This window comes from Sarcophilus harrisii, chromosome 3 (assembly GCF_902635505.1).
Source record: "Sarcophilus harrisii chromosome 3, mSarHar1.11, whole genome shotgun sequence".
Classification (NCBI taxonomy): domain Eukaryota; kingdom Metazoa; phylum Chordata; class Mammalia; order Dasyuromorphia; family Dasyuridae; genus Sarcophilus; species Sarcophilus harrisii.
The window spans coordinates 9,599,721-9,613,738 of record NC_045428.1 but is presented as its reverse complement, the minus strand read 5'-3'; the positions used below and the strand labels follow the sequence as shown (position 1 = coordinate 9,613,738).

At 45.5% G+C, this 14,018-nt stretch overlaps 1 protein-coding gene across 1 annotated transcript; it reads right to left on the bottom strand.

The window, feature by feature from the left end:
• Positions 1–4,074: 4,074 nt before the first annotated feature.
• On the bottom strand, positions 4,075–9,754 carry LOC116422179 (translation initiation factor IF-2-like). The gene is made up of 2 exons (XM_031957469.1): positions 8,788–9,754; positions 4,075–7,981 (listed from the first exon to the last, which is right to left on the bottom strand). The coding sequence occupies exon 1, from the start codon at positions 9,746–9,748 to the stop codon at positions 8,798–8,800; it is 951 nt and encodes a 316-aa protein (XP_031813329.1). The 5' UTR covers positions 9,749–9,754; the 3' UTR covers positions 4,075–7,981; positions 8,788–8,797.
• Between the last annotated feature and the right edge of the window lie 4,264 nt (positions 9,755–14,018).

Genomic DNA, 14,018 nt, shown 5'->3' with positions numbered 1-14,018 from the left:
TCTCTTGAGTCGTTCTAATTATTGGTTCTTGTAAGGAAAATAAATGCTTTTTTTTTTTTTTTTAATTTTTTATTTATTTATTTTTATTATAGTAACTTTTTATTGACAGAATCCATGCCAGGGTAATTTTTTTTTTTTTTTTAACAACATTATCCCTTGCACTCACTTCTGTTCCGATTTTTCCCTCCCACCCTCCACCCCCTCCCCTAGATGGCAAGCAGTCCTATATATGTTGAATATGTCCTAGTATATCCTAGATACAATGTATGTGTGCAGATCCAAACAGTTTTCTTGTTGCACAGGGAGAATTGGATTCAGAAGGTAGAAATAACTTCTTAAGGGAAGAAAAACAAAAATGCAAACAGTTTACATTCATTTCCCAGTGTTTTTTTTTTCTTTGGGTGTAGCTGCTTCTGTCCATCGTTGATCAATTGAAACTGAATTAGGTCTCTTTGTCAAAGAAATCCACTTCCATCAGATTATATCTTCATACATTATCGTTGTTGACGTATATAATGATCTCTTGGTTCTGCTCATTTCACTTAGCATCAGTTCATGTAATACCCTCCAAGCTTCTCTGTATTCATCTTGCTGGTCATTTCTTACAGAACAATAATATTCCATAACATTCATATACCACAATTTACCCAACCATTCTCCAATTGATGGGCATCCACTCAGTTTCCAGCTTCTAGCCACTACAAACAGAAAATAAATGCTTATTGGTAAAACCGTGTATTGTATTGTACCTGCACGATAAGTTCAAAACAGTAGTTTGGGTTTAATGCATAATCTGGCATCCGATGTCACAGATGGTGGTGGACCCAGAGTCAGGAAGACTTGCATTTAGACCTTGCCTGAGTTTCCTAATCAATAAAATGGAGATCAAAATAGCACATCCTTCCCAAGGCAGTTGTGAAGATCAGAATTGTGCTAGACTGAGAATGTAGAGAAAGCAATAAATAAACCCTTGTTATTGTGAGATAATATAGAAGTAAAACCCTTTGTAAATCTTAAACTCATATAAATGCAACCTATCATAAATTTGCGTTTAAATCTATTTGGGTTTTGTTTTAAGTTCCAAGATATCTTCATGCAGACTTGTTTGATGCATCTTGGTTTCACACAGCAGACATACTCGGTTCACTTAAAGTCCCTTTAAAAAGAGTGACTACATTTGCTGTCCTAGGGCACCTTCAAGTCTTACGATTTGCTACTCATTCAAAGGAAGAGTGTGTGTTTGTGGACCTGAATGATGTCTGTCCAGTGGATTGGCCCTGGATTCAGCTAACTTTTGGCGCGGTCTTTGCAGGCTTGTCAGGGCTGTCTATAGTGGCTTTGTCTTGCATCATGTCACCTGTATACCACGATCAAAGGGGTTCATAGTCTCGCTTTTCCCTATGGGTGCCATTGATATTTTTTACAGATGAATCTTGTTTTAGTCAATTTGTCAGATGCGTGATGTGGACAGGTACTAATGAGGCTTTGCGGAAGTCTTGTTGGTGGGAATAATGTTGTGGAATTTAAAGTAGAGAATCCAGGATCATTCTTGAAGCATCAGGGATCCGTCCTCAAGTCACAGGGACCCAGAAGAGCCAGAACAAGGGCAAGTATTAAGGGGAGAATAAATGGGTTTGGACAGATTGCATTTGAGCTCTGGGGAAGGTAATCAGAATTTAGGACTTGAGATGGAGATTTGGGGGTGCTGCTCAGAGTTCTAGTCACAAAAGCCATGTGAGGTAGCAGATGAGACCACAAAGGTCATTCTGTGGCTAGAGCCATGTCTGCTGAGCTCCTTCCAGAGAGCTCATCTGGTCCTCATGACTGCCTTGAGTCACTGCCAGGAGTTGGACCTGGAGGAAGGGGCCAGAAGAAAACCTGGAGAATCAGAAGCAGGGAAAGGAAAGGAAGCTTCCTCAGGGCTGTTGCCAGGGGGAGTCAAGGAGGATGAGCGTTGAAATGAGACCGTTCAATGTGACCTGTAGCGCCCACTGGCTGTTCTTCCAGAGGGCCTCAGTCAGACTGGGGAAGGGTTCGAGGAATTGTGGCAAACAGATGTAAGTGGAAAAGACTTTTACTAGCCTATTGGTAAAGGGCAGGTGGATGGGCTAAGGTCAAGGGAAAGTGGTTTCCTGTAACTAAACTAAGAGCCCTTCTTGTTTTTCATCCACTTGGTTTGCGAGTCATTTCAGTTTCCCTCCAGTTCCTAAAGCTCCTTTGTATGAAAGTGTTAACAGGTATTTCTATAGATGAATCATGGTAGAGCAAATAAAATAAAGGGAGATAATAGGTATAAGATCTGTGGATGGAATGCTGGGCTTGAAGTCAGCAAGACTCATTTTTGGGAGTTCAAATCCAGTCTCAGACACGGACTAGCTCTGTGACTCTGGCAGGTCACTCCAGCCTGTTTGCCTCCTCTGTAAAAGGAGTGGGAGAAAGAAACGGCAAACCACTGCAGTATCTGTGCCAGAAAACCCCAAATGGGGCCACAGAGAGAGACAGACAGCTAAACAATGAGACGAGTAGATGCGAAGAGATGCTGCTTTTTACTTTAGGAGCTGCTCTGCTTCTCAGGTCTGTATTTTTTCATGATCTCTTCTAATAATATTGATTGCCTGTGTTGATTCTGTAGCTGATGGAAAACTGAGCTGAAGTTTGACCTCAGGTTAAGCTGATAAGCTCTAATAATTCTAAAGCAAGTGCTTAAGTCTAGAACTCAATCATTAGAAGCTGCTCCGTCCTGTTGCTTCCATTACCTTTCTCTTTGGGTTGAATATGTCAGAGATATAATCCTTTTCTCCACAGCTGTACTTTTTTTGGGGGGTTAAGTGTTTACAAAATCCTTATTTTGTGTTAATCACTTGGAAAAACCCAATTGTTTTCAGGATTTAACACAGTGAATACTGGAAAAACATGTCCGTTTTACTATTTCTACCTTAAGGTTGGATTCTCTGGCCTGACCTTTGGTTTGCTTTATTTAGTATTTTTGGTTTGTCCCTATAAAATGAAATTTCCCTTTTAGTTTAAATATTTTTAATTCCCTTCTAAATACTTTTAAATCCCTTCCAAAGCTTTTTTTTTTTTTTTAATTTTATTTTATTTAATAGCCTTTTATTTACAGGATATATACATGGGTAACTTTACAGCATTAACAATTGCCAAACCTCTTGTTCCAATTTTTCACCTCTTACCCCCCCCCACCCCCTCCCCTAGATGGCAGGATGACCAGTAGATGTTAAATATATTAAAATATAACTTAGATACACAATAAGTATACATGACCAAAACATTATTTTGCTGTACAAAAAGAATCAGACTCTGAATTATTGTACAATTAGCTTGTGAAGGAAATCAAAAATGCATGTGTGCATAAATATAGGGATTGGGAATTTAATGTAATGGTTTTTAGTCATCTCCCAGAGTTGTTTTTCTGGGCATAGCTGGTTCAGTTCATTACTGCTCCATTAGAAATGATTTGGTTGATCTCGTTGCTGAGGATGGCCAGGTCCATCAGAACTGGTCATCATCTAGTATTGTTGTTGAAGTATATAATGATCTCCTGGTCCTGCTCATTTCACTCAGCATCAGTTCGTGTAAGTCTCTCCAGGCCTTTCTGAAATCATCCTGTTGGTCATTTCTTACAGAACAGTAATATTCCATAATTTTCATATACCACGATTTATTCAGCCATTCTCCAACTGATGGACATCCATTCAGTTTCCAGTTTCTAGCCATTACAAAAAGGGCTGCCACAAACATTCGTGCACATACAGGTCCCTTTCCCTTCTTTATAATCTCTTTGGGATATAATCCCAGTAGTAACACTGCTGGATCAAAGGGTCTGCACAGTTTGATAACTTTTTGAGCATAGTTCCAAACTACTCTCCAAAATGGTTGGATTCGTTCACAACTCCACCAACAATGCATCAATGTCCCAGTTTTACCACATCCCCTCCAACAATCATCATTATTTTTTCCTGTCATCTTAGCCAATCTGACAGGTGTGTAGTGGTATCTTAGAGTTGTCTTAATTTGCATTTCTCTGATTAATAATGACTTGGAGCATCTTTTCATATGACTAGAAATAGTTTCAATTTCTTCATCTGAGAATTGTCTGTTCATATCCTTTGACCATTTTTCAATTGGAGAATCCTTCCAAAGCTTAATATTGGTGGGAGACAAAGCAGTGCAGTGGGCTCCCTTCCATAAACTTAAAAGCAGTAGATCTCAAAACTGATTCAAGTTTTGATCAAATCCTATGGGGAAATCCAGAAAAAGTCACAGTCTTTTGGGCTGTCAAAGAATACAGTTATCCCTTCCACATCACAGGGGTTAGGAACATGGCACCCTTCCACATCCCACCCCTGCCACCTCAATATGGAAAATCCGTATAAAAACTTGACCCTGCGTGTCAGAGTCTCAATTATTTTCTTTTACAGTACTTATTGTAAAATTTTATTTGATATACAATACCCTGCATAAATTTTACACATTTCACGCATTTTTATGCATTTGTATTTTATGAAACTTTTTCTATGTCATCTCCTGGCCTGTGTCTTCTCCAAAATTCCCATTTAATTTCTTAAGTCAACACAAGATATGTCAAAAGTCACAATGTAGAAGGGATAACTGCTGCAAGCTATCAGCAGTAGGAATTTAGATACTAAGGAGCCGCCATAGTCAATTTAATAGTCACTATATTAAAGGAATGAGAACTTGAAATAATAATATACCAAAAGGCAAAGGGTACATATAAGAGTAATTTACCCAGCAAAACTGAGGATAATGCAATGGTCGAAATGGCTCTTTAATGAAAAAGAATTTCTGATGAAAAGTTTAGAGCAGCAGAAAAACTGAAGTTCATACATAGGAGTGAAGAGAATGATTTAAAAAAGAAAGAAATGTGAATGAAAAATAATAAAGGACTAAACAAGGATAAACTGATTACACTGAAATATGCGAGGATGATTCAGTGTCCCCTTGCATCCCCATCATCCTGAGGCTTCAGACAAGTCCAGTAAATCAGGCCTAAAAGTGGTTCTCCTGTGTATTAATAAGAGCTCACATTTACATTGTGATTGCTAGGGCTTTACAAATAGTATATATACCCTGGGAGATAGCTCCGATAGTGATAGCGGTAACAACATTTATATGGCAGCATGTATTAAGCACTTTTTTCTAAGGTTATTTCATTGAATCCTCATGACCCCGAGAAAGGCAGCTCCATTTTACAGCTGAGGAAACTAAATGACTTGTCTGGGGTCAAAGATCTTGAGTCAGCCAAATTTGAACTTGGGACTCCTGACCCTCGCCATCCACTGCACCACCTAGCTGCTGCCTAAGAAGCTAAATTCTTAAAATGTACCATTCAAGCATTTTCAGTGTGGTTTTCAAAAATTTTTCCTTTTGTTTTGTTTTTAATCACTTCTGATAATAAAGAGCACCCCCTTTTCTAGGTAATCAGTCCTTAACCCCATTGAATGGTAAATCCCAGACCAGGATTCTTGTCTTCTTTACTCCTTCCTCCCAGGCAGTGTGAGAATCTCATCCCCCTCCTGGCTCAGAGATGGCAGAAGTCCATCCCCATCACTTGAGACTACAAGGAGTGCTTGGTCTTCGAAGCTACAGATCCCAGGGCCGGTCAGTTCTCCAAATGAATCAGTAAGCTTTTATTTAGAATTGCGCTACACACTAAGAATGCACAAATAAAGTTCCCATCCTCCAAGAGCTTATGTTATGGCAGAGGAGAAAATGAGTGCTTGACTCAGATTGGAACATGAACAAAATAAATCCCCAGAGAGGGAAGCCTGGGAGTTGGCCAGGAAGAGACACATCCGCAAAGACTTCATTTCACAAGCTTAAAGTCTGGACTATTTAAAATGCAAGGACTATGTGAATGTGAAAGTGACTACCAGATGACTAATTTCTAATTTCTTTTATCCCAGTACACCAGACTTTGTGAATCACAGCAGAAGGAAAGGTTTGAGTTAAAGGAGCACCACAGCATTTTAGTTTTAGGGAAAGAATTGTCCAACTATATTGAACAAGAGTCCTGATTACTTAACAGTGTGATTTATTTTTCTAGTATTTGTGCTGATTTCTCATTGTTTTGTTGCTGTTTGGTTTGTTTAAAGCAGCACAAGTCAGCAGTAGCAGATTTAGGACTGGAGAGGACCCCAAGGCCGTGGCTGTCTAGTCCAGCCATCTCATTTTACAAATAAGGAAACTGAGACCTGACTTGGCAATGCCTATTTTCTGACTCCAATCAGTGCTTTGACCACTGGACCATGCTGCCTCCTAGATGTTAGCCCTGCACAGCAGAGCGAGCCCACAAGCCATCTCACTAGAGTAAAGAATCCTAGAGAATCACTTGTTCAGTGTTGTGTTGGTACCAATGACTTCCAAGAGTCCTTCAAACTTTATTTCTAGGCACACTTATGAAGCACAAGGTAAGGGGTGAGGAAAGACACTAGTACCTCTGGGTTCCGGCAAAGGCGTCCCACAAAAAGCATCTGCTGAAGGAAATGAGATGGCGAGAAGGGACGTCCACTCCAGGCTTGGCTGAGACCCAGTGCACAATAATGGGAAAGTCAGCTTGATGAAGCCACAGGGCACATGGAGGAAAGCAAGCTGGAAAGATTGGGACAGGACTTTATAGTCTATCACAAGAGTTTATATCTCATTAGAGGAAGCCCTGGGAGTTCATTGAATAGAGCGATGACATGGTCAGATCTGAACTTTGCAGAAAATCATCTTGACTTTGTAGGGAATGGATCGAAATGGTGAGAGACTAGAGCCATGGAGACCCAATTAAGAGGTCCTTGGAACAGTCCAGAGCAGCCCCATGGGTCAAGTTCAGAATACATAAATTTGGAGAGAGAAAAACATCTTTATTTCACTCACTTCTGACTGCAACTGAGCATTTTCTTCATTTATTTAAAAACCTTTTTCTGAGAAGGGATCCATAGATCTCCCAGACTGCCATTGTCAATAATCTAGGGGATGAGGTCTAACCGAAGCTGAGAGGTTGGTCATGGGGCTAAATTTGGGAACTGAGTGGAGATGAGGGCCAGAGTGTAAAGAATCCAGGGTGACCTAAAGTTTTCAAACTGGGGGTGCCCTTCACGGGAACAGGGAGGTTCAGCAGAAAGAAGGCCTGGAGAAAGATGAGATCTGTTTTGGAAGGTTTCTGAGTTTGACATCCTGGAGAGAGTCAATATGAGACATCCAAAAGGCACCGAAATGCTTTTGGGCAAGCCACCACCTCTGGAAACATTGGCAGCCCTCTCAGGTAGGATGGCTGATGGACGTTGAGCAATAAGCTTCTGCTTCCTGCATTTCCTTGTTTTGAAATGTCTGAGGGGCCCGTTCACATTGTTTTGGGCCGGGCACAAATCTGCTACCCACTCGGTCCTGAGGCTCGAGTCTTTGGAAATGTTTTCTTTGGTTCCCTGTTGTCAGGCCTGTGCTTTTCTTTATTTGTTTAAAGAGTCACGAGTGGGCTGCAAGAAGATGGATTTCTCCACAGGAGGGTAACCCTCCCAGGCCTGGAGCCTTGTAACCTGCTCTACGTTAACAGACTGGATGGCTCAGAAAACCGCCCGGCCACAGGCCAAAGCCATGTTACAATGGCAGCTTTCAACAACTTGTTTTTCAGTCGTGCCCCATTCTTCATGGTCCCATGTGGGGTTTTCTTGGCAGACTCACTGCCATTCCCTTCTCTGGCTCATTTTACACATGAGGAAACTGAGGGTGACCTGACTTGTCCAAAGTCACATAGCTAGTATCTGAGGGCAGATTTGAACTCCTCTCTCCAGAGCCAGCCCCCTGTCTACACTACCTAGCTGCCCACTGAAGGGAGAGCCCGCTGATTTTCTCCAGTTCTTGGATGATGAGTATTATAATCACAATGATCCACGAGCATTTCTGCGACTCTTTAAGGTTTGCAAAGCACTTTACAAGTGTTGCTTTTGGGGAACACCTATAAGGAACATCAGACAGAATAGATATGAAACCGTATTTTTTTAGCCCTCTAAATAAAGTTCTAAGTAATTTTATAACTATCGTCCCATTTAATCCTCACAAAAATCCTGAGAAGTAGCTGCTGTCTTGTCCGCATTTCAGAGTGGAGCAAATGGGCAGATAGTGGTTAAAGAACTTGCCCGGGGTAACACCCCTAGTAAAGCTCAATCTAGGTCTTCCCGGCCCGCCGCCGCCAGTGGAAGATAGCAGGCCTTTGCTTTGGAGCCTGGCGTTGGTGCCCCGAGCTTCATCGGTCAGAGTGGAGCCTTTGGCAGGACCTGCTCTCGCCTCCACCCGGCTGCCGGTCCTCAGAGACCCCCCCCCCCAGCACCTCGGGAGGTGCTTTTCCTAGCGACGCCTTGGTCCCCTGGGACACAGCAGAGATCAGCCATCATGGTCTCGGGGAAGTGGCTGACCCACATGGGAAGGCCTTCCGGGGACGGCCACCCCCTGTACCACTAGGCCACCCTGCCACGTCTGTATCGGCAGAAGGCATTTGGCGACTTGTTTCTTCCAGGTTATAGTGCAGCCTTTGCCTACGACACAGACACTTCCCCCCTTTCCCGGGCGCTCTGGCACCCTCCCTGCTAACAAAGCATCACGCGCCCGGGTCGCGGCTCTGAGGGCGTGGGACCCGTTCTCGGGCCCCTCCCCAGGCGGGGCCGTCGCATCGGCCCGATTCACTAAGGGCCTCCTGTGTGCCGGCCCCGCGCGAAGCTCTGGGGGCTCGGGGCAAAGACGCGTGTCCTCTCAGCCCTGAAATACCTCGGCGCGATCACGTCGTCACGGAGCGTGTGGGAACTGCGGAGCCGTCATCTCCCCCACGCCCTGAGCCAGCTCCAGGCTTCTCCGGAGCTCCCACGGCGCGCCCCGGCCCCGCTTCCTCCAGACTCCCTCCCCGTCTAAGCCTCCCCGAGCGGCAGCCGCGCTCCGGGGGCTTGCGAGCGGGGGCTCGGCAAAGATCTCCGTGAGAACAAAAAACGGGGGAAGGAAAGTCCGATCCCTTCCTCTTCAAAAGCTGTTTCAAAAGGGGGCAGCCGCTGGCGCCGCGGGGAGAGCCCGGACGCTTCCCGCTCCGCGGCTGCGGGGCCCTGCGGGACACGTACCCCCGGCTGCGCCTGCTCGCTAAGCACCTCCTGGGCCGGACTTCGGGGGACGCCCACAAACCCCGAGCCCCCCTTAGGTTTGGCGGGGGACGCCACAAGCGCACATAAACCCTAACGCGCCTGGGGGCGGGGGGCAGCGCCGCGCAGGCCTCTCGGGCGGCCGGGAAGTCTCCTCCGCCCCACTCCGGCCGGGCGGGATGTCCCGACGCTGCGGGGCCGCCCGCCGCCAAGCCGGGATCCCTCCCCCCCCGCCCCGTGGCCGCCGGTCCCCCGGCCCCGGTCCCGCTGTGTCCTCGCGGAGTCTGCTTCCCCCGGCCCAGCCTGACGTCGGGCGTGGCGCGCTGCGGCCCCGCCCCCTCCCGCGGGAGCGTCCCGAGCGGTTTCCGGGGCAGCCGCGGCGCGCGCCCCGGGACCCTCCCTCTCCGGGTCTTAGCTTCTCCGCCTGGAGATGGGGAAACCCCGGCTCCCGGCTGCCGGCTCCCAGAACAGCCTCCTGCGGTCCCGCTCTTCGCCACGAGGGGGCGGTGCGCACCCGCGCTTTTATTCCCCCCGCCCCCCGGAACCCTCCGGGCCTCCTCGGCCGCGCGGCCGCGAGAGTGGGAGACAGAGCTCCGAGTCATCTCGGCGCGCAGAGAAGCGGGGCTGGGACAGGCTGGGACCGGCCGACCCAACCGGCGGGCCCGGCAGGGCGCGGGAAGGGGGCGGGCCGGGCCCGGGGCGGCGGCCCGATGCCTCATCCCGACGGCCGCGCCCCCGCCCCCGAACCCGCCCGCCTCAGGCTGTCCGCCCTGCTCCGCAGTGCGCCCAGTGCCCGCGGGAGGTGGCGCCGGCGGGGGGGGCGGGGAGAGACAGAGACACAGACAGAGACAGCGAGAGAGACAGAGACAGAGAGAGACAGAGAGACAGAGACAGAGAGAGACAGAGAGACAGCGAGAGAGACAGAGACAGAGAGAGACAGAGGCAGAGAGAGACAGCGAGAGAGACAGAGACAGAGAGAGAGACAGTGAGAGAGACAGCGAGAGAGACAGAGACAGAGAGAGACAGCGAGAGAGAGACAGAGAGACAGCGAGACAGAGAGAGACAGCCAGAGAGACAGAGACAGAGAGAGACAGAGACAGCGAGAGACAGAGAGACAGCGAGAGAGACAGAGAGAGACAGCCAGAGAGTACAGATACAAGACAATTGAGTAAAGAAGTGATGTGGAGTATCGATATCAGGTTCGAAGAGATTCAGAGTCAGAGAGCTAGGCAGCAGAGAGTTGTGCAGGACAGAGAGCGTTGGGGACAGAGACAGAACATGGAGATGAGGTGGCGGCACGTGCAGAGTCATAGCTGATGAGAGATTTGCTGTCCACGCTGGCATAAGTCCAACGTCAATATGACAGCCGCTGCTATAAAAAGAAGCTGTGATGGTTGGGTGTGACGGGGATCTGTCTCCAGTGCTTCAAGTGGGATCTGAGCAGCTCTGGCTGGGCAGCGCTTTTAAGGCGTCGAGGAGTCATACTGCCTCACTAGGCGGGCCCTGAGTCCTCTTGTTGTGTCAGACAGTCACGATGTGGACTATTAGGCACGTGCATCTGTGTGTGTGTAGGTTGTATTTAGTCACCTGTGATAATTGGATGTCAATACGTCTCCATAAGTGCTGTCTGGGCCCTGTGTAGCTGATGAAGGTGAGTGTAGAGTGAGTGGAGTGCGAGTGAGTGTGGGGTGCAGTGTGTTAAGTTAGCCACAGAGGAAAAAAATGGGATTCAAACCAGGGTCCTCTTTTAACTGCATCACAGCAGACACACCAGTTGTGTCCTTCCACTTTCAGCCCCACATAGTTCCTCTTCCTTTTAGAAAGTCTTTAGAACGCAAAGTCCCGGAAAACAGAGACTCTCTTTGTGCTTGTATTCCCGGCACTTAGCACAGTGCCTGGCACTTAGCAGGCACTTGACAAATGCTCTCCCTGCTGTCCATCCGAGGGCCGTGTTTCCTTATAACACACAAGCTAATGTAGAAGCAGCAACGTTTCCCACCTTAAAACTGGATCAGGTATACTTATTGTGTATCTAAGTTATATTTTAATGTATTCAACATCTACTGGTCATCCTGCCATCTAGGGGAGGGGGTGGGGGGGTAAGAGGTGAAAAATTGGAACAAGAGGTTTGCCAATTGTTAATGCTGTAAAGTTACCCATGCATATATCCTGTAAATAAAAGGCTATTAAATTAAAAAAAATAAAAAACTGGATCATGTGTAGTTGAAGGGATAAAACGCCTTTCTAACTTCTGGGCTGGGATTCCGCAAGGTAAAGTCACCAAGGCTTTTCAGCTCTCGCTTCGCGGCTCTGGCTCTGCCCATCCCTGTCTCTCTGCTCCCACGGGCAGCACGTTACTTAGTGTATAGTGGCTCATCCCGACTCATCCTGGTCCATCCCATCCTCCTTGTAGCTTTTCAGATCTTCAGGGGGCCCCTGCGGGACCATATCACCCAGAGCTTTGGGGGTTCCTGATTACCTCTGGGTCGCCTCCTCAGCCTGGATTTTCTAGCCTCCCACGATGAGATTCTGGCCCAGCTTTCCGTAGCCTTTTGGCGTCTGGCCGCTCTTGCTTGATTTTCCTTGGGACTTTTTCTATTTCCTCATAAGAAACTGATGTGAAGATCCATTCGTGGGGGCTCCTCTCTCCTTGATGAAGAAAAGAATTTGCAATAAAAATCTTGACAGAACTATTCAATTTTTCCCATTGATTTTCTTTTTTATGTTAAACATGGTAAAATATATATATATATATATATATATATATAAATCCAATACAATTATCTTGCTGCATGAGAAGAATCAGATAAAAAAGGAAAAAGATCGAGAAAGAAATAAAATGCAAGTAAACAACAAAGAGTGAGAATGCTGTCTTGTGGTCCACACTCAGTCCCCACAGTCTCTCTCCGGGTGTGGATGGCTCTCTCCATCACAAGATCATCAGAACTGCTCTGAATCGTCTCATTGTTGAGAAGAGCCAAGTGCATCAGAATTGATCATTGTATAATCTTGTGCTGTATATAATGATCTCCTGGCTCCGCTCACTTCACTTAGCCTCAGTTCATGTAGGTCTCTCCAGGACTCTCTGAAATCCTCCTGCTGATCTGCTGATCGTTTCTTATAAAACAATAATATTCCATAACATTCATATGACATAATTTACTCAGCCATTTTCCCACTGATGGGCAATCACTCCATTTCCAGTTTCTTGCCGCCACAAACATTTTTGCCCATGTGGGTCCCTTTCCCTCCTTTAAGATCTCTTTGGGATCCAGACCCAGTAGAAATGCTGCTATTTTCCATTTATTTTCTTCTTTCCTGTTTCATCCTTAAATATCCTTAGGATGATCCTGCTTAATCTCTCACCAAGTTTTCTGTAAACAATCTTGCTTTTTCTTCTGCTACTTTTCAAATCTGATCTTAGATACTAACTGTGTGACCCTGGACAAACCACAATTTCTGTCTATTTCTTCATCTGTGAAAATGGGGATGATCATAATAATACCTCCCTCAAGGATTATTGTGAGGATAAAATTAGATCATTTTTTAAAGGTCTTTGCTAACCTTAATACATTATATGAATGTTAACCGTTATTAGGTAATACAAATAGGTCTCGATAATGAACTCTGTGAAGTGGTTATATGGATTTAAATTCTCCCTATTTGAAGTTATAATTATATAAAATATGGCAATTGGTTCCAGCCCAATGGAAATATCCAATAAGAATTCAAATAACGTGACCACTTCACAGAATTCATAATTCACACTAATTGGGCGCTCGCTGTATTATGAGATGATACTCACCGCCTTCCGCCATTCTGTTTCATAAGATTTTACAAAGATGTCTCTACTGTAAAGTTGATGGTGCCTTAGTTGCCTTGGCTCTCCACTGTGGGAAAAGATCAAATGTCTGAAGTTCCTTGAGGGCGTATGTCCATGTTAGACATGTTACCAAAAACCCCAATAAAAATGAAGAAAGTAAAAAAAAGTATGTGTCAATCTGCCTTCAGACTCCATCAGTTATTTCTCTTGAATTGAACAGCATTTTCCAACACAAATCCTTCAGAATTATCTTGCAGCATTGTATTGAGAACAACATTGTAGCTGAGATCAGCTGTCACAGTTAATCGTTGTTGCTTTGCTTTTTGATTGTATTATTTGTGCAAAGCTTTTTTAATTTAATATAATCAGGATTATCTATTTTACATTCTGAGATCCTCTTGAGCTCTTGTGTGGTCGTAAATTCTCCCCTTTTCCGTGGATCTGAAACAGATTATTCCCTGTTCTCCCCCTGTAAAAAGAGAGTCTTAGGGTAACGTCTGATTTCTCTCCCAGCTCAAGAACTATCAGAGCTACTTGAGGGGGCTGAGGGCTCCTGTGGGACGAGTTCCACCTCTGGGTGCCTTAGGCAACTCTAAATTACAGATGAGTTGTTGATGTACACTTGAGGATGGTGGGAGGGAAGTTTCTGCACCAGGCATTCTGCACAGTGATAATATCACGAGTATCTCTTGACCTCCTTTAGAGCACCCCCATTTTTCTGATTATGAGCACTGAGCCATTAAAGGTGGATGGGTAATTGAGTCCTGGGAGGGCCGAAATTCATCACGCAGCAGTTCAGTTTAATTTGGCGGCTGGGAATCAGAGGGTTAAAGTGGTCCAGCTCATAAACAACAGCTAATGTAAATAAAAATGTAAAATAAAAATGTTTAAAATAAACTAAATACAAATAAATGTGTAAATATTATGCTTGTGAGATCTGTAAGACAACTCCGACTTCCTACCTACATCGTTCTGGATACAGGAAGGGGACTTGGGTATGCCCTTGACTCAATGCTTAAAGTCCTTCAGGCCTACTCAAACTCTGAAAT